Genomic DNA, 18,805 nt, shown 5'->3' on the forward strand with positions numbered 1-18,805 from the left:
GGCTCAGCTCCCCGTAGCCAGAGCTAGTAGGTGTAAATTGCAGCATTCATCGGGGAAAGCCCCGTGTGATCTGTTCTGCTCCTCTCTCCTTGGCACTGCTGAGCCTCTGTCCCTAGTTCTTGGGGGGGGGATCCAGCAAAGCAGGGCCAGGCCCCTAGCCTCTTATTTCCTGGGCTTTGGGTCAAGGCTTGGTGGGGAGCAGAACAGGAGGGAGAGGAAAGAAAATGATCTTAAATGGCTGGAGAAACAGCTCTGTGGGCTGGTTGGCTCCTAAGCCCTGTGTGGCTGTAACCCTCTCCCAGCTCCTGGCAGCAGGGGCCCACTGGTCCTGCTCCCCTCCAGTAACTAGTCATGGTTCCCCCAGCAGCGTGTGCCTTGGGGGCTGGGGGGAACTGGGTGCTCTAGGAACAGAGCCCAGCTGGGCCTCAGTTTCTCTGCTGAGACTGTAAGCAGGGGTAAAGAGAGTTGTCCTGCAGACACCGATTCACCAGAGCTCAGGCTGGGGCAGCATGCAGGAAGGCAGGGAGTTTCAGCTGCGCTGGTGCCCTGACACCGAGATTCCCCATGGGCCATTGAAAAGGAGTGCTGGTCCAGTGCTCCCGATGCCGCCTCACAGCTAGTGGGAAGGGGAGAGAAGGCAGGAGCCTGGGGGCCCCGTGATCACACGCTGCATCAGAGAGGCAGGAGTGCAGTCCAGTGAGCGTCAGCCCCAGAAGAGGCTGGGGCTGCATTTGCCAGGGGAGATCAGCAAAGTGGGTTACAGGGCTGGGAAGATGCAGAGAAGGGAACCGTAAAACCCCACAGCTCCACAGCACCCAGGGCAGTTTTCACCCAACCAGCACAGACCAGCTCCTGCCGCCTCTCCCAACCCCCCTGCCAGGCACTCGCATGGGATTACAGCTACCCATCAGTGGGGAAACTGAGGCAGTGAACGAAGCTGGGGTTTACCTCATGCCTGCAGGAGCTGAGCTCAAACCACTGGACATCACTGTCCCCCTCCCATGTAAGGAATGCACTTGGCACTTCCATGCAGAGGCTGGTGCATTGACCACCCCCCTTGACCACAGCTGGCACCTTGGGTTTGGGCCCAGCCCTCTGGCCACAGACTTCCCCAGCTCTACGGGACCCCGGCCCATGCTCCCCAGCCCCTCACATGGCTGACCTGGCTCCACAATCTCCTGCAGACGCTCAGCCATAAAACGCAGCCGGCAGGGGATGCTTTTTCCTAGCTGGTTGAGGGAGGTCATCTTCTCCCAGACCGCAGGGGCTATTAACTTATGGCCCGCAGCAAACACAGACTCGTTCCACCAGGAACTGGCTTGGGGTTGCCGGAGTCACCTGGCCAGCGGTCGGGCAGCCCAGACTCTTCTTTCCATTTTTAGCACATTCCACTCCCCTCCTGAGTGTTTTGTGCCCTGGGGGCCGGCAGGGAGGGAGGATTTGCAAAGCCCTGATGTGTCGATGAAATGCGGCTCCAGCAGGGGCTGGTCGTGCTGCTCAAGCCAGGATTGTTATTGCCTTCCCCAGCCTGCAGCTCCTCATGTGGAACTGGCCTGGCGCATGGTGCTGGTTTCTCGTGGCTGCCTCCTACATTGCTCCTGCTGGGACCAGCCCCATGGGACAGCACTGGACTTTCCTCCGTCTCTGCTACAAGGCGGTGGCATGTTGCCTTTATGGAGAACACTGCCCTGCTTTATCTGCAAAGCGAGTAGGCCACCTTAAGCTTCTTAGATCAATGTATAGGTGTCTCTGAGATCCTCAACACTCCCACTCAGCCATGCCCAGGCCAGGTGGTGCCTATAGTCCCCAAGTACTTGGGTTTCTCCTGGCAAAGTCCCCTGGGCTCCTACATTTCTGCCTCTGGGCAAATGCAGTGTCTTGATGGCACTGAGCTCACATCTCAGACCTAGCTGCACTCACCACCAGTGCTTCCTCCTCCTCTTTAGGTGCCCAGCTCCAGGAAGGAGACAGCACTGGAAAGGTGGGCAAGGCAGTGCCTGGGTTCAGGTCCTGGCCTCACTGATGCTGAGGAAAGTGAAGGAGTGGGCAGGTCTCAACCACATTGGGAGGCTCATTTGTGGCTACAAGGGTTGGGGACTTTGCAGCATGGTTTAGCACAGCCACCATAGGGCATCTGAGCATGCCCCCCACCCGGCCAGGATCGTGGGGTGGTGACAGCGCAGGGCTGGGGCACAGCTGTGCTCCATCCCTTGAATGTCCCTGCCTGCAGAACCAGTGCCCATCACAGGGACATGCAGGGAGTGGATCGTAGCTCTGCCCCAGCCCCAGCCACACTGTCACCACCCCACTATCCTGGAGTCTCTATGGAGACTGGCTGGGAGCCGAGCGGGCAGGGCATGTGGCTGAGCTTTATGGGCAGGCAGGGAGCTTAATTTGGGCCCTCAGGTCCCACCTCCAGTAGTGGGTTTGGGGTGTATGGACCAGGGTGCTCAGGCAGCGGGGCCAGGTTTGGCTGTGGCAGCTGGAAGGAGCCGCTGCCCCCAGGGCTGCCAGGAAGTGAGTCCAACCACCACGCTGCGCCAACCCTTCTGCATGCCCAGGGGCAGTGGGACCAGCTGCATACGCTACGGCCCAAGCTGCCCCCCATGCCTGGGCAGTGTGGGACCAAGGGACCCAACACAGGTCAGACAAAAACCCTCAGTGGGCCAAATCTAGCCCTCAGGCCATATTTTGCCCACCCCTGCTCTAAAGGTTGAGACCAAAGTTTCCAGATTGCCAGTGCACAGTCTCTTACCACAAAACTCCACTCACTCCCCTCCAAAATCCTGGCCATTCAATCACTGGGACGTGGGTCAATTTATCCCTCCATAAAGAATCAACAGCTTTCCCCTACAAACAAGTAGCCTGACGTGATGTAACTTGATGGTGACTCATTGCTCAGCGATCACCAAGCAAGTTTCATTCATTAAAGCTGATTCTTTTCAATGATGTGGCTGGAACTACACTTCCCAGAAGCATGTGGACCTGCAGTTAGGGGATCACCCATTTCTTCCCAGGTATAAAAGGGAAGGACTTAGCAGCTGTTCCTCTAAGCCTCTGTATTTAACTCTATTATTGGGCCTGTTGGTGACTGCGATAGGGACGGGGCGGAAGATGCATTATTTTTCAGCAGCTCTGGCTCATCCCATGTTCCAGTCAGTTGCTGAGTCTCCTGCAAACAAGGTACTTTTGGCAATTGCTATAGACTGTGGGCTGTTGTTTGTCTCCCAGCAAACCTAGCACTGGTAATCAAAGCAGCTCATCATGCCATGCTGTGAGCATTTCTCCCTCCTCAGTGCACCATCTGTTTTGAGTTCAGATTTTGGCCTAGCTGAGGAAAAAGCTTGCTGGCCAGTAAAAGGAGGCATGACAAGTATGTTCCTTCTCTCCCCGACCTGGGTTGTGGCAGCTGGTGGTTTTTATGTCTGGTTTGCATCCATCAACCCCTCATAGCTGGGCTGGTACAGAATACCACTATTCTACTGAAAGCCTTTTAAAACTCCAAGTAACCATCACTTATGTGGTTAAGGCAAGGCTCCAGTGTCTCCCAGTAACTGCACAGACTACATGGTTGCTGTTGTGTGGGCTTTCCCTGCAGAGAAACCCTCTCTGATCCTGTTGGCTTGCATCACTGCCTTCTGCCACTTGTGGCCTCTTATGGGTGATGGTGGCAGTGTGAGCGACTTGCCATCAGGCAGTTAGTTACTGCTCGTCCTGTTAGAAAAGCTCCCAAGGTCAAATGCAGCTGGGAGGCTTATACTCATGCAAGCAGTGACTTGGAGGATATTGGTTGCATGTCGGGTGACAGCTGATCAGAAACCACATGTGTGTCAGTCCTACTGATGTGTGTGTCTGTGGGCATGAGAGCAAGGAGCATGGGGAGGATGCAACAGGGAAAGCTGCAAGCAGGGGAGTATGAGACCATGTCCTCCGTTCCCATGCAGTGCTATATAGCCACATCCTCCCTGGTGTTTCTGAGGGCCAAATTTAAGTTTGGTGCAAGCACTAATTCCCAAGTGGCTCCATCTCCCTCTCCATCACACTAGTATAGTGCTGTTGCTTCTGGTGGGGTCGCTCCTGCTCTATTCCAGTGCGTCTGAGATCAGACCTGGTCTCATGATCTGAGCACCAGTGCAAAGACAAACAGGTTGCTGGCTTGTGGACCAGAGCTTTCTGGGGTGTGTGGAAGCAGAAGCTGGTGCTTAGCCTTAGGTGCCCGAGTGTGCATGCTGATTTGCAGAAGCGGGAGGCACCTGGAGCTGGGGTGACCTCTATGTGAACAACATGGGGTAGGTGAGGCACTTGGGAAAAGCGACCTGTATATTTAGCATTCAGATTTTCCCTAAAAGTGAAGGATGGCTGCGGAAGTCAAGTTTAGATACCCATTCTCAGAAAGCTCTGGACCACGGGTGCTAACCAGGAATTAAATCCGTCGGAGCTGGCAGTTAGATGGCCCTGGGCCCGTTCCTAAGGTAACTTGCTATGTGTGTGTGTGGCTGTGATTACCACAGCAGGGTGGAGACGGGTGTCCAGGGAAGGCCAAACAGAAATGGCTGCAGAATGGGGGGGATTCACACTTGCCCCCAGATCTGAGAGACTTGTGCTTACAGTCCAGCACCAGGCTCCTCTGAGTCCCGGGGATCTGCAGCACCAGCGCTACAAATGCTATGCTTTGCGGGTGCTAATCAAAGTACCTGATCGCTGATTTGTCTCTGGCGTGTGCTGTTAAGCACATGCAATGTGCCCCTCCACCCCTTGTAAGAAATGCGTAAACCGACCCCTAACAGGCAATTCTGGCTTAGGTATGGCAGTGAGGGGTGTAGGTGTTCCCCTCACTTCTCTCCAACTCGGCTATGCTGTTTTCTTGCTCTGAAGTCCGTTACCAATAAACCAGGAAGATGCCACCTCCTGGGGATGAGAGCACGTCATAAAATATACGCACTTGGATTCAGGAAAAAAACCACATCCTTTTTAATGCAACAAACAAGAGAAAAATCCAGCCTAGAAGACTAATGTGTTAGTTTTATTTCAACATGATCTGTTGGTGTGAAAGTAAGAAATGTTCTTTTTATAAAACATTGAATAAATAAATAAATAAAAATAAATAAATAGGCACAACTTTTTTCCATGACAGAGTTTAGAAAGCACATGGTAAGCATCCGGGGAGAGATGGGCACTGGAAAGCATCCTTCAAGAGTGCTGGAAAGTGGCTTTAATTCTTCCTGGAGCCTGCAAGCAAAACAGGGGAGAAGTTATTGCCACTTGCTGTGTCTTTCAGGGCTTGTAATTACCCACATCGCCCTTCTTGCCAGTGGTCTTGACTAAAAATCAGATCAAATTGCCCAAGGCAGCTGTCTTGCATAACCTCTAGAAAACTACTTTGCCCCTGAGGCTTTACTCTGCTTTGTGAAATGAGTAGCAACTTTCATCCATAGATCTCCTTGAAAGAGCTGCACAGTAGTATTGCATGCTGTGCTAATATGCTATTGAGGAAGGAGAATGCAAGTAAAACGGTGTCTAGGGAATAATATTAGAAACCACGCCTGAGCGCTTCTTAATGAAGGCACTGTCTTTTTAAAATGGTATTAAAATATTCCCTTCCCCACCTTCTCAAAAAGAGGATTTATCTGATACTAGTTAGTTACTGTGGTTGGAGCTCAGCTGGTGGGAACCTGTATCACCCTGTTGATTCAACTGTTCTGGTTCACACCAGCAAAAGATTCAGTCCTAAATCTGTACCAAACAAAACTGCTCCCTATCCTCTATGCTTGGGTTTCCTTGTGGCATGTCAGTTGACTGGGACAAGGGAAGCAGACCAGCTTGATGCACTGGTTTGCAATCCCGGCTGGCTGAAGTGGGGAAGTGTGTGGATATGGACAAAAGGCCGTTTCTGTGGAGCTCTTCTATCGAACCCTCATTAAAACCCTTCTCTTTTTGGAGCTTTCCTTTTTTCTTTAAGCAAACATGTGAGGCTGACAATGTGATCCCCATGTAAGGCTGAAAATGTGTATGATCTCTGCCAAACTTGCATCTCTCTGGCACTTGAAGCACAATCTCCCAGGCTTTCTGCTGTGCCCACCGCTGTGGTATCTAGGCGCTTTGCATTGTCCAGTGTTCAGGTAATTTTACCAAGTGCCACTAGTTTACACAGTGACTTATCCACAGGGTATGGCAGGGCCAGGGCCAGGCCCAGAGAGGTGTTTCTTACCCACAGAGTCAACTGTCTCACTAAGGTGAGATGAACGTTGGACAAGGGGGAGCCAGGGCACTAGTTTGGGAGAAGAGTGAAGGGAAGCAGAATTGCTTGGGTGGTGGGTGCCTGGCCTTGAAGGATACCTAGGCGGAGGGAAAGAATAGCAGAGGGCCCTGAAGTGAGAGAGGGTAAAGCTGAAGGGCTGGGATGAACATAGGGGCAGTGAGAACTGATGGCCAATGTGTGGAAGGGGGGTTATAAGGGGACTCACCATTGCAGCCCATCCCGCTCAGGGACCCGATTCTGTCAATCCTCCTCCCAAAGCAGCCAGAGTCGCGCATCATCTTGGGGGCCTGCAGCCCCCTCAGCTTCTTGAGGAAGGTGTCACGGTAGGACTGAGGGGCACTAGGGGTGAACCTGGGCTCAGGCTGTGGGACATCGCTGTCCTCTAAGAGTTGTGCCGGCATCTCTTCCTCAGCTTTAGGCTCCTGCAGGTCAGGGCTAGACTCCAGGGCTTCCATCAATGAGAACTTGTCCTCCAGCCTCTCCAGGAGTGCCTGCAAGGGAAAAGCAGACTTCAACCTCCACATCCATGGGCTTCTCACTTTCCTTTCCACCTATGTTGTCTTGGCATCACCCCTCAACCCCTCGTCCCAGCAAGTGGGGGTGCAGCGGGGTCAAACTGGAGAACCATCAGGCTACCAATGACCAGCAGATCTCAGACTGGTCTGATTTTTCTTACTACAAAAGCAACATGCAGCCCTAAGCAAAGGTGAGAGGAGCTGGCACAGATGGCAGTGACACTTGTTGCAGGAAAGGGGAAGTACATTGGGGAAGGAGTGAAAGCCAGGTCTGCATCCTCTCCAGAAGGATGTACCTGACTGTCTCCCAAATGGTGCACAGCTGTGGGGCATTTCTGGGGCCATCTCTCCTCATAGTGTCTCTGGCTGAAGCTGCTGCCTGCAGTGCTAAGCTTGGGCTAGCCAGGAAGCTGCCAGCTCTGCATTCTTCTGCAGACCTCACACCGGTTCATCCCATCTCTGCCACCTTTGGGTTACTGCAATGCGATTTATATAGGGAAGCTTTTGAAGGAAGCCCCAAAGCTGCAGTCAGTGCAACTCAGTGCTGCTGCCTCCTCGAGTAGAATGGGCATTTTTTTTAAGCCTGCCCTCAAGGGAAAATTTTAAACTGGTCAGTACTGCCTTGACTTACCCTAGGAGCAGGTTGCCCTACGAAGACTGCTCGGATCAGCTGGGAGCTGGATCCTAGGGCTGGATGCCCTAGGGCTTGGATATACTGCCTTTGGCAGCTTGCAGGGGCAGATCCTAGCAAGCTTGGAGGCATTGTGCAAAGCAGTTAGGCTTAACTCTTGCCAGTCTTCTAACAGCATCAAGGCATGTCTGCTGCTCTCTGGTCCCAATCCAGCAAAGTAGTTGGGTACATGTTTAGTTTTAAGCACCTAGCTAACCTCACTGCATCTTGCAAGGTTGAGCCTTAATTTTGTACCGAACCCTAGGCTGATATAGCAATACAGCCTGTGTATAAATATAACCTCTTAGCGCTGGATGCTGTTCTGAATGAGCACACAGCATCTCTGTTTAAAGACAGTGCAAGGTCCATGGAAGACACGTGCCAGCAGCACCCCACCCCAGCCCACATATTCACATGCTGCCCATGTAAATGCAAACTGACAGCTTCACTGTTCTCTGCTTTAATGCACTTGTGATTCAGTGAGAGATTTCCAAGTCTCTTTTCTTCCCTGGGAAAGTGGCAGCCACCCCTTTCAGAAGTCCCTCTTGGAGACTTGCCTCTACTTCTGCTCAGAGCAGGTGTTTGTGCCGAGGAGGCAGGCACTCCACAGCTGGATGGCTCTCAGCATCCCTCTGAAGGAATTGGAAGGTCTCAGGATTTCAGGGTTCCCCAAGCAGAATGCAACCCCTCTCTTGTGAAGAGTTAAAGCTGACAGAGGGGGCATAATGGTGAGGTGCCCCAGACAGATTTCTGCTTGTAAATCTATGCCAGATGGAGTAGCTGCCCTAAAGAGAACAGGTGACACTGCATCCTACCCCACTAACACTAATAGCCTAATATTACAAAGCAGAGTCCTCACCTCCATGCTGGCCAGTTCTTTGGCAGGGCTGAGGCTGTAGATGGGGTTGGCTCGGTTGGACTGGAACTGGAAGAGCAGCAGCAACAGGAGCCCGTAGAGAAATGAACCTTTTGTGTCCATCCTGCTGGGTTGGCTTGGAATAGGAGCAAGTTTGAGCTTCTTCTGAGAGGTCCCTTCTGGTCTCGATGGCTCACTCCCTCGTTCTGTTTGCTCCTCTTTCTGGCTGCTCTTTTATACTCTTTGGGTGTGATCCCTGCTTCCTAGGTTATCGGGGGGTTTATCGGGGGTACATTCCAGTCCCACTGCAGGCATGCAGCTCTGTCAAAAGAAGATTCCCTTTATTAGCTGTCATTAGGAGGTGGCTGCTACTGAGGAATGTCTGTCACAAGTCAATGATTTCATGTCGCTCTTTCCCCACCCTCCCCTCCTTGATACCAGGCACTGAGATTACATAGTCCAGCTAGAAATTCTTAGCAATTTTGTTACAAGAGACCCCCATAGTCTGATTCACAGGGATAGGAAAACAACTTTGAGATGGCTCTAGATTCCACTTAATAAGGAGCTTTTGGGAAGGAAATGCCTTATATAGAGAAAGAAGAGACCAAAGACACCAGCTTCAGGGAGGGTAGAAACAGAGGAAGGTAAACTTCCTTCTAGGAGATCAAGTGTCACACAGGCTTCCCTGTTATATGGAAAACCTCCAGCTGCTGCATGCTGCGGCATGTACTGAAAATCTCCGGTTCTGGGCTCTTTTCTTCTCCATGGTTTTAAAGGCAATCGTGCTACACTACACGGTCTTTACATTACTTGCTTGTACACTGCCTACAACAGCAGGGTCCCGATCTGAAGTGCTTCAGTGCTATTGTAATACTAATAACTCTTGGAGGGACACTTTAGGGTTGCTGAGCCTTTCCAGAATTACTTTATTAGCAACGGCAGCTGCCATGCCTTTGAGAATTGGGACGCTAGTCACACTTAAGTCGATAGGAGTTTTCCATAAGCATGGACTTCAGGGTCTGACTGTAAGTAACTTCAAGGAAATGTAGAGTAAATCACATTCAGGGGAGACTGCTCCTGAGACATGTGCAATGAATTCGGCGCACGGTTGCATCGGCTTGAAAGTGGATGTTTGTGGAGTGAGATTTGAGTGAAGTTTTTCAAAATTTGGTTTAAGAGAATGTGTGTATGTCTGGGGGAGTTAGGGTTAGAGGGGGGTGTACGCAAATGCATGTATTCAGTGCGAGAACAAATAGGTTCTGTTTTGTTAGAGTTCACTATTCTAGCATTCAGCTGATTTTAGAAGTCAGAATTGTGATTGAGTTATGCTGAATCTGTATATTCCTAAATTATCTGCACTTACTTTTCAACTCTATATGAGTAAAAGAAGAGGTAGTAACAGTGTCTCAGTTTGCAAGAGTATTTTAAACTATGAAATATACAATGTACTTTGCATCTTGCATGACTGGCTTCCTGTGTTAGAGATGGAGGTAAAGAGTAACTCTGTGCTGGCACTGCATTTCCTAGTCTGAGTGAATCTCCAGCATTTTAAATGAGGAAAAGTCAGAGCTTGAAAAGAATTTCCTGAAATGTTTATTAAAAAGGATATGCTGTTTGTCATTCGCATACAGTGTGTGTGACAATATAAACACTGTGCGTATGCATGCACAAATCCCCAACTTGAATAGGGCATTATGAAGGCTGTAAGTCAAACGCTCAAAGGTTAGAAAATGCCAGAATGAAGCTTTCCTCTGCATCCTCAATTTAGCTCTCTGTACGTAGGTGCTATGATAGCCTCTTAATTACACTATCGTACCCTATTTTTTTTTCACTGGACCTCTGCCTCTGTCAGTGCACAGGGTGGGTGAACAGCTCTTGGCTATTTTGCCCTCTCCTTCTGATTGGGGTGACGCTGTTTTATTTATTGCATGCTATTCAAATCCTTCACCGAAGGCAGAATAATTAGCTGCTTTGTGGGCTTTGCTGTGTCACTGGGCTCTGTAGGTTTTGAATGCTTCATGGACTTCCATGTGTCTGTCTTCACAACACCTCTATGCAAAGAGCTCTTATTATCCCTATTCTGAAGATGGGGACTAAGGGGCATGGAGATGATGGTCCAAAATGTACACGCACACACTTTTGGGGTGGGGAAATGACTAATATGAGGCACCTAGAACCTGATTTCTCAGCATGCTACTCCCTGTTCAGACACACATGGCAGTGGACTTCATGGGCATCGGACTGTCCCGTACTCTTGAAAATCAGATATCAGGGTCTTCATCTAGGTCTTGACCCAGAAAGCGAGGAACACTAATAATGACCACATCTGAAAAGTTTAGGGTAAGTGACTTGCCTGGAATCTTACAGGGTGTCTGTGGCAGGGACAGGGAGAGAGAGAGAGAGAGAGAGAGTATGTGTGTGTGTGTCACATTTTTAGGACCACATTTTGCCCACTCCCACCTCCCAACAGCTGCATTAAAGATACTGGAGTATATGGTGGTGGGATCTGGGCCCTTAATCAATATAGTTCAACTCTTTGTTCCTTGCATGTTGAATCCCAGTGTCCTCATTCAGGCAAAGCTGCTGTGAACAGCAGGGCTTATCCCTGAGCGATGGGGCCCTGAGGAGACCAAAGCAGCAATGAAGCAGCGAGCTGGGCTCCCCACAGCAAAGCCCTCTTAGCAATCAGCCGCTGCCATGTCCTGAGATGTGCTCCCTTGCTGCTTACTTAGCTGTCAGTATTGTCAGGTCTGGCCTTCACACCCTGTTAGCCTTTTTGCTCCCTGATGATTGCTTGGATCTAGACAGGGGGTTAAAATGAGCTGTTGACAACGTCCCATGGAGGAAACACTTATTGTAGGGAGCTGCTTTGTCTGGAGTCAGTATGTCATATCCAGCGTCTGTGGCTGTGTATACATCAGTCACCTGGGGAATGGGCTGTCTGGCCACAGCAGCGTGCTCTTTGAAGGGCTTGGTCCCTGCAGCCCCTCGGCGCCTGGGAGATGGCAGAGGGGCTGAGTGCAGCTCAGGGCAGCAGTGAGATGTGGAGATGCAGGACCTTGGACGCAAAGCTGCCCCAGGGCTGGGGCTGTCCCTCCTCCCCTGGGCAGAATTCCTCCCCCCAGCATCCCGGTGCCAAGTCCTAGCTGTGGGTTCCCCGCGTGTGCTTGCTGGAAGGGCCGCTTGGTTCATGGGTGACTTCCAAGGCCAGGGGCAGATGGGAGCCGGGGGATAAAGTTGCTTCACTTCCCTTCATGGCTCCGGGGGCTTCTGCTTCTCTCTCCCTCCCCAGGTGCCAGCCGCCCCTCCCCTGCGCGCGGGTCCGGTCAGCCCGGCCCTGTCTCCTGCCTCCTCCCAGCCCCGCGGAAACCTCCCTCCTGCCTCGGCGCCCGGCGGCCTCCTCGGCTCCAGCCCCGCGGAGCGGCCCGGCGGGCTTGGGCCGGTGCCCTCCAGATGCGCGGAGCCCCCGGGGGCAGGAGGCGCCCGCCCGCCCGCGTGCCCCTGCAGCACCCCGCGCCCTCCCCGCACGCGACGGGACGGGACGGGACAGGACGGGACGGGAAGGAAGAGCCGGGGCCGGCGGCTGAGCCACGGGAAGGTTTAATGTTGCTCGCGGCGGCTGGGAGCGGCGGAGGCGGAGGCGCTCGCTCTTGCCGGCCCGCGGGCTGGGGCGGCCCCGGCGCTGTCCGCGGTGCTGAGGCGGGCCTGGCCGGGGCCGCCCGCGGGGGTCGCTCGCTCCGTCTGCGCCGCGCCCTCAGCTCCTCCCCCGCCGCCAGGCGCCTGCGAGGGACGGGAGAGGCGGTGAGCGCGGCGCCCGGCACTGCCCCGCCCCGCCCCGCCCCGCCCGGGGCACGTACGGGCTCGGTAGCGCTGGCAGCCGAGCGCGCTCTGCGCCCCGATCCGCTCCATCCTCGTGCCGAAGCAGCCCGAGAAGTGCCGGCTCCTCCGCGGCGCCGCCAGCAGGCTCCGCCAGGCCGCGGGCAGGGGCGAGCCGGAGGGGCCGGGCTCGTCGGGGGGCTCGTCCGCGCCGTCCTGCTCCTGCTCCGAGCCCGGCCCGGCGTCGGGGGGCTCCAGCAGCCGCAGCAGGGCCTGCGCGGGACAGGCAGGAGGTGGCGTGGGGCCGGCTCAGCCCCCGCCCGCCCGCCCGCCCGCCCGCACTTACCTGCAGGGCACGGAGCTCGGGGCTGGGGCTGGGGCTGGGGCCGTCGGGGGGCAGCAGCCGGGCCCCCACGAGCGCCCACAGCAGCAGCAGCAGCAGGAGCGGGGCGCAGCGCTGGGCAGCCTCCATCCTGCCGGGCTGGCCGCTCAGCCCGACCGGGCCTCCTTTATAGGCTGCGGCCAGCAGCGCGGGGTGCGGAGCGGCCAGCTGGCTGCAGCCGGCATCCCCCGGGGCCATGGGCCGGGCCACGGCTCCACACAGCCCCTTCTCCCAGCCCTGCCCAAGCCAGCTCCTGCCTCCCCACGACAGGGCCTGCCAACCCTTGGTGGTAAATGGGCCTGCCTGCCTTTGAGTCCTTTCTGCCTCACTCCTGTCTTGTTGGAACCCAGTTCACCCCTTCCCAATGACTCCAGATATGTCTTAAGTACTAGAGAGGGTGAGGGCTAAGCAGTCGCCACTCGCACGTGACAACTCGGCTAACCCACGGAGCCCTGCACCTTCCGCGGCTCATGCTTTGTCTCGGGGAGGGATCCCTGAGGAAACAGAGTCCTCTCCTGGGTTTTTCCAGGAGGCACGAAGATGCTCTATGAGTTTAAACTTCCCAGCTTGCCAATGCTAGAAGTGCTAGGCCTGCTAGTGTGATGGGCAGCCTGCACTGCTGTAACATCCTCTTCCTCCTCTGGTTGGTTTTGCCTTGGGGCTTTCCTGCTGTTGCATATTAGTTGCAGTTGAACCCTCTGTGAATCTCCCACTGAAGTGGTCACCATCAAGTGCAAAAGGGTACAGTTTTCATGGGTGCTGGGACTGATCCCAAGGGATTTGCTGAGTCTTCCTACAGCCCTTAGGGTGGCCATTAAGGAAGGGCACTGGCCTGGTCAGTCAGGGCACCTGGTTCCTGTTCATGGCTCTTTTGCCGTGTGACCTTATTCAAGTCCTATTTGGTCTGCAAGCTCCTCTTGTCTGTGCAGATGTGGCCCTAGTCTCTTGGTGCCTCTCAGCACTGTCATCAATGATTCCTCAGGGCTAGCTCCAAAGTTGGTGGGAGCATTTCCACTGCATTTAAAGGCCTCAGAACTTATCTGCTGCTAAAGTCAAAAGGACTTTCATATCAATAAGAATGGTGGGCTTTATTATGATTTGTATGAACATTTGTGCGCTAGGTGCTATATAAACAAAAAGAGAGTTTCTGCCCCAAAAGTTTGGACTGTAAGATGACAGACAGTAGATAGCTGCAGAAAGATAGGGCGTCCCAGACCACGTTGCTCAGTGTGATGGGTATGGTTCTTTCTAGGCCAGCAGTCTGTCAGGTGTCTAGTAGGTATTATGGCAAAGGAGAGGTTTAAGGATGGTTCTGGAGGAGAGCAGCGAAGAGGCTTTGTGAATGAGTGAGTGCTGGAGGTAGAGCCTGTGGGCTGGAACAGGGGCAGGAATAGACTTCTTGATGCTGATGGTGACATGTGAGGATGGGCAGGGCCTTGAAAAGGAAGTGGGTTATGTTCTTTGTGGTAGGGCAGGATGAGCCAGTGGAGGCCAGGGGGTGAGGGGTGATGCCAGCAAATCAAGAGGCTAACAGGAAAATAAGAATAAATGTAGCTCTGTGGCAGTAAAGTGAGATCTGCTGGTCTGACTCAGACCCAGGGTCACATCCTTTGAGGAACTGGGCATTTCTCCTGATGGGGTCTGCAGGAACCAGACACATTTGGTAAAATGCCAGTGATGCTTTTTAGCCTGGGCAGGTCATTTCACTGCATCTCACAGAACATCTGCCATTCCCCTGGTCTCTTTACCTTTACAGCCAGAGCCTGCAGATGCATACACCACTGCTCCAGATGGACTGAAATGACACTGCTAGAGAGAGCGTTCTCCATGCATCTTACTAGCAGGCTAGCATCAAAGGTCTGCTGTGAATTTTTGAATGCTAACAGTAATGAGTAAGTTATTTACAGCACAAATGCACCTGGCTTGAGTCTTCAGGGGTGTAGTTAAGGGACCTTTCAAGTGCTGTCACTTGTTTTGTTACATTTTGAGAAATTTAAAACTTTTTAAACTGCTGGCACAAATGCCCAAGTGATAAGCCTACCTGGTAACCCAACCTCCTATATGGAGCCAGAGTTTTTGAGCATTTCAGATGCATCCTCACTTGCCTCCTGCAGGATTCTGCTCAGAAGTGGGCTGTTTGCAGTGCTAAACCACAGGCATCTGGGTCTGTTACACCTGTATAAATCTAGAGCACTTTTCCTAGCCCTGAGTTTACACCAAGATCAGTGGCAAGTTCTGGTTGTTCAGGATGCAAGACTCCAGGGGAAGGGGAACACTTGGTGGTCAGCTTCTGAAACCACAGACCAAAACGTTCATAGGATTAGATCATACTGGTTGTAGATGTGGTTTGTGGCAGGTCTGAGATTGCTGGTGAAGAGGGAAGTAGGAGTGTAGGAACCAATGTTTAGAGCACTGCCAAGCTCTCTGGGGCTGCGGCTGTCTTGGATCTAGCTGCGTACACTAGTTCAGTGCAGTTCTGGCTTGTGCTACTGGAATACAAATAGCAAAAAAGCTGCTGGCACTACTCACAACCCAAGGCATGTCTACACCACATCTCCAGGGCTTCCCTGCATGCATCTTGCTTCAGATGCATGGCAGTGACACTGCTCTGGGGACATCCCTCTGTGGCCATTCTGCAGGTGGCTGTTTGCAGACACTGAGACCTCAAAAGCCACCATGGGGGCTGTAGAGCAACTTCACTGCCTCCTTTCCAGGATGTGGCATGCAAGTGGGAACAGGTGGTTCTGGCTACATTATGCCCTTACCAAAGTGGCCCAGCTCAGCTGGGAGACCTGGAGATGAATACAGGGAGACCAGTGTATGTGGTGTACCTTAATTTTAGCAAAGCTTTTGATATGGTCTCCCACAGCATTCTCACAGGGAGGCTTGTATGGGCTGGATGAATGACTTTTAAGGTGGATAGAAAACTGACTGGAGTAATGGGCTTGGAGAGTAGTAATCAATGGTTCCATGTCTAGGTGGCAGCCAGTATCAAGTGAAGTGCCCCAGGGGTCGATCCTGGGCCTGGTTTTGTTCAATGTCTTCATCAGTGACCTGGAAAATGGCATAGAGTGCACCCTCAGCAAGTCTGCAGATAACACCAAGCTGGAGGGAGTAGTAGATGCACTGGAGGGGAGGGCTAGGATTTAGAGTGCCCTAGACAAATTGGAGGATTGGGCCAAAAGGAATCTCATGAGGTTCAACAAGGACAAGTGCAAAGTCCTGAACTTAGGACAGAACAATCCCATGCACCAGTACAGGCTAGGGGTTGACTAGCTGGGTAGCACCTCTGCAGAAAAGGACCAGCAAGTTACAGTGGACAAGAAGCTGAATATGAACCAACAGTGTGCCCTTGTTGCCAAGAAGGCTAATGGCATACTGGGCTGCACTGGTAGGTGTGTTGCCAGTCAAGGGAAGTGATTATTCCCCTCTATTCAGCACTGGTGAGGCCACATCTGGAGTAGTGGGTTCAGTTTTGGGCCCCCACTACAGAAAGGACGTGGACAAATTAGAGTGAATCCAGTAGAGGGCAACAAAAATGGTGAGGGGCTGAGGACACATGACTTATGAGCAGAAGCTGAGAGAAATGGGCTTATTTAGTCTAGAGCAAAGGAAACTGAGAAGGGATTTAATAGCAGCCTTCAACTACCTGAAGCAGTGTTTGAAAGAGCATGGATCTGGACTGTTCTCAGTGGTGGCAGATGACAGCACAAGGAGCAATTGGCTCAAGTTGCAGCAAGGGAAGTTTAGGTTAGATATTAGGAAGAATTTTCTTGCTAGGAGGGTAGTAAAACACTGGGACAGGTTACCCAGAGGGGTTATAGACTCTCCATCCTTGGAGGCTTTCAAAACCCAGTTAGACAAATCTTTGGCTGGCATGATTTGGTTGGGGATGGTCCTGCTCTGAGCAGGAGGTTGGACTAGATGACCTCCTGAGGTCCCTTCCAAAACTAACTTTCTATGACTCTGTGAAGTCATAGTCCTAGTTCTTCAGCCAAGGAGCAGACTTCCTAAAGAGAAGGCAGGGAGCATAGGGGCTTGGCTGTTTGCTGCCCGTTTTCATTCTCTCTGCAGTGTGGAGTAGGCTACTCTGCTATGCTATAAACACTATGAGAATGCAGATGTCACAGCTTGGGGTCGGCACCTATTGGTTACAGCCTGTGTCACAACCAGTAGAACTGGCTCCTGGTCTGGAGTGCATTGTCCTCAGCTGAGTAGACCATTTTTATTAAACTAAGTTCTCCATTTCCCTTTATAATGCACACCTTTTCTTCCCTCTAGGCATACTCATGCCCTTGTTCAACCTTCAGTGTCAAAGTTGTCGGTAGCTTGGAGGAATGGTGACACCTGACAAAAGATTTTTAGGAACTTTGGGCCAGATTCTGGGCTTCTTAAACCAGCCTAAATCCAGAGTCACTTCATTGGTATGATTTTTGCTGTAGCTGAGTATAACAGAGAACTCTGTTACTAGAGAAAGGGGGTTAAGGGTGCCTGGGCTCCCCCGCCCCCATGCTCCTTTGTGGCCTGCCAGTTTGTCCCTTCCCTTTGTGGTGTTCCTTTGACTGTTTCTTTTGTTATACAACCCCATCCCCCTCTACCTTCCCTGCATTATTAGTTTTCCTGTTATTCACACTTTCTTGTGCTGCTGGAGTTAACTAACAGGTGGAGGAGCCTGAAACAAGATGACTACCAGGTCCAGGTTCAGGCAGTCCCTGGTGGCCCATGGACAGAAGTAGAAGAGTAGGTGACCTGGAGCACCCTTTATAAGCCCAAGCCATGAGCCTGAGAGAGACCCCAGCCATAGGAGCCACAGGAAGATGGAGGACCTTATGGGAAGGCTAAGGGACTGAAGTCAGGGCTGGGAAGAGGGGACGCAGAGTGGCAGCTGGGGTGAAGCAGATCAGGGATTCTGCAGCAAGAACCAGATAAGCTCTGGGACATTTTCTGTGTCTGTGGCTTGGAGCCAAGCCAATGCCTATGGTTTTGATGATTTTCTTTTTTTTGTTCTCAGTGGTCTAGGTTGGGGCTGTAGGGGAGGTGGAGGCCACTGAGAGGTATGCTTGGGAGACCCTGAATTTTGAACTTGATTGAGAAGACAGAAGATGGAGACTGGGGGATAAGAACAAAGATGGTCAGGGACTGAAAGGTCGTAGCAAGATTTGGGGTGACAGGTCCTCAAGCCCAAGGGCATGCCCCAGTTCACTGAAAGTTTGTGTCCCTAAATAGTGGGCCCTGAGCCAGAAGGCACAGCTAGAGTAAAAGTGGGACAAGGCCAGGAGGGCCCTGGCCCAGGCAAGGGTCCAATTCCTGAAGGTCTCCTCACCCATGAGTGGCCTTCCCTGTCAGTTTGTTCCATCAAGACTTGGCAGGTAAGAGTGCCAAGAAGGAAAGCTGCAGGGAACGAGGGGAGCTAGCAGGAAGAGGCCTCTAAAGTCTGGTACACCATGCCAACTCCCCTTGGATGGCATACACTGAAATCAGAGTCTGGCCTCTTTCCCTTCTGTCTCTGGAGAACTGCATTTTTGGAGCAGACAGGTCCTGGGAATATGTAACAGAGCTTGACATTAAGTAAGAGCAACTAAAGAGCAGGGACAACCTGAAGCTTTAATGGATCATCTTCAGCAACACTAATGCAACTCTATTAATTGAAGAAAATAGGAAGACAATGAGGCCTTTCATGTTTGAAATGACCTAATTTTAGTGAAAGACCTAGCAAGAATAACCATAGAGCTGAGCTGAAAGTTTGCAGTGAGCAAGCCTGTAATTAGGGTTTTTGTTGTTTGTTTGTTCGTTTTCAATTTATGAATGTTTGCTAGCAATTTCCTTAACTGAATGTGATGTTTGAGCTTAGGCTCTGCAGTTCAACCCTTTCCAATTCAAAGTGTCACTTAGCTGTATCCAGTCAGAGATATCATGTGTTTTTTGTTTCAGTTCCTGATTCGATGAACTTGAATGTTAATCTGACAGAAATGCAGGGATGTTTTAAAATCCACCTGCCATAGGTTCTTGTGTGCTCATTTTTGCAGCTCAATTACTGGTAAATAGCTGTTAGCCCATCAGAGCCAGCTGTGTACCCATCTCCTACCTAAACACATGAAAAGGGGGGATCTTTGCTTGAAGTGCTTACAAACAAGCACGGGCATGGCAGACTGCTCTGCCTCTTTCAGTGTGTGTGGACTGGTGACAAGAAAATCACTGATCCTGACAGTGCTAAGATATGCAGAATTACATTTTCAGCTCTCCCCACCCCCCATTACCACCTGTTTGGCACCAGTGGCTTAATTGTTCTGCTTCAACACAGCCACGC

General features: G+C 52.0%; 2 protein-coding genes across 2 annotated transcripts; both read right to left on the reverse strand.

The window, feature by feature from the left end:
• Positions 1-5,002: 5,002 nt before the first annotated feature.
• Positions 5,003-9,776, reverse strand: NPPA (natriuretic peptide A). Its single transcript, XM_006259293.3, has 3 exons — positions 8,304-9,776; positions 6,465-6,750; positions 5,003-5,229 (listed from the first exon to the last, which is right to left on the reverse strand). Exons 1-3 carry the CDS (start codon positions 8,421-8,423, stop codon positions 5,213-5,215), a joined length of 423 nt encoding a protein of 140 aa, XP_006259355.1. The 5' UTR covers positions 8,424-9,776; the 3' UTR covers positions 5,003-5,212.
• Positions 9,777-9,870: 94 nt separating this feature from the next.
• Positions 9,871-12,615, reverse strand: LOC109284732 (natriuretic peptides A-like). Its single transcript, XM_019494048.2, has 3 exons — positions 12,463-12,615; positions 12,158-12,389; positions 9,871-12,080 (listed from the first exon to the last, which is right to left on the reverse strand). Exons 1-3 carry the CDS (start codon positions 12,586-12,588, stop codon positions 12,055-12,057), a joined length of 384 nt encoding a protein of 127 aa, XP_019349593.2. The 5' UTR covers positions 12,589-12,615; the 3' UTR covers positions 9,871-12,054.
• Between the last annotated feature and the right edge of the window lie 6,190 nt (positions 12,616-18,805).

The sequence above is a fragment of the Alligator mississippiensis genome, chromosome 13, assembly GCF_030867095.1.
Source record: "Alligator mississippiensis isolate rAllMis1 chromosome 13, rAllMis1, whole genome shotgun sequence".
Taxonomy (NCBI): domain Eukaryota; kingdom Metazoa; phylum Chordata; order Crocodylia; family Alligatoridae; genus Alligator; species Alligator mississippiensis.

What these genes read in the sequence shown, in the direction of transcription:
- NPPA (XM_006259293.3), bottom strand. Translation starts at nt 8,423, where the DNA reads ATGGACACAAAAGGTTCATTTCTCTACGGGCTCCTGTTGCTGCTGCTC. An exon ending in AAGAACTGGCCAGCATGGAG is followed by an intron (nt 6,751 to 8,303) that starts GTGAGGACTCTG and finishes TTTCCCTTGCAG; the next exon opens with GCACTCCTGGAGAGGCTGGA.
- LOC109284732 (XM_019494048.2), bottom strand. Translation starts at nt 12,588, where the DNA reads ATGGAGGCTGCCCAGCGCTGCGCCCCGCTCCTGCTGCTGCTGCTGCTG. An exon ending in CCGAGCTCCGTGCCCTGCAG is followed by an intron (nt 12,390 to 12,462) that starts GTAAGTGCGGGC and finishes TGTCCCGCGCAG; the next exon opens with GCCCTGCTGCGGCTGCTGGA. An exon ending in CTGCCAGCGCTACCGAGCCC is followed by an intron (nt 12,081 to 12,157) that starts GTACGTGCCCCG and finishes CGTCCCTCGCAG; the next exon opens with GCGCCTGGCGGCGGGGGAGG.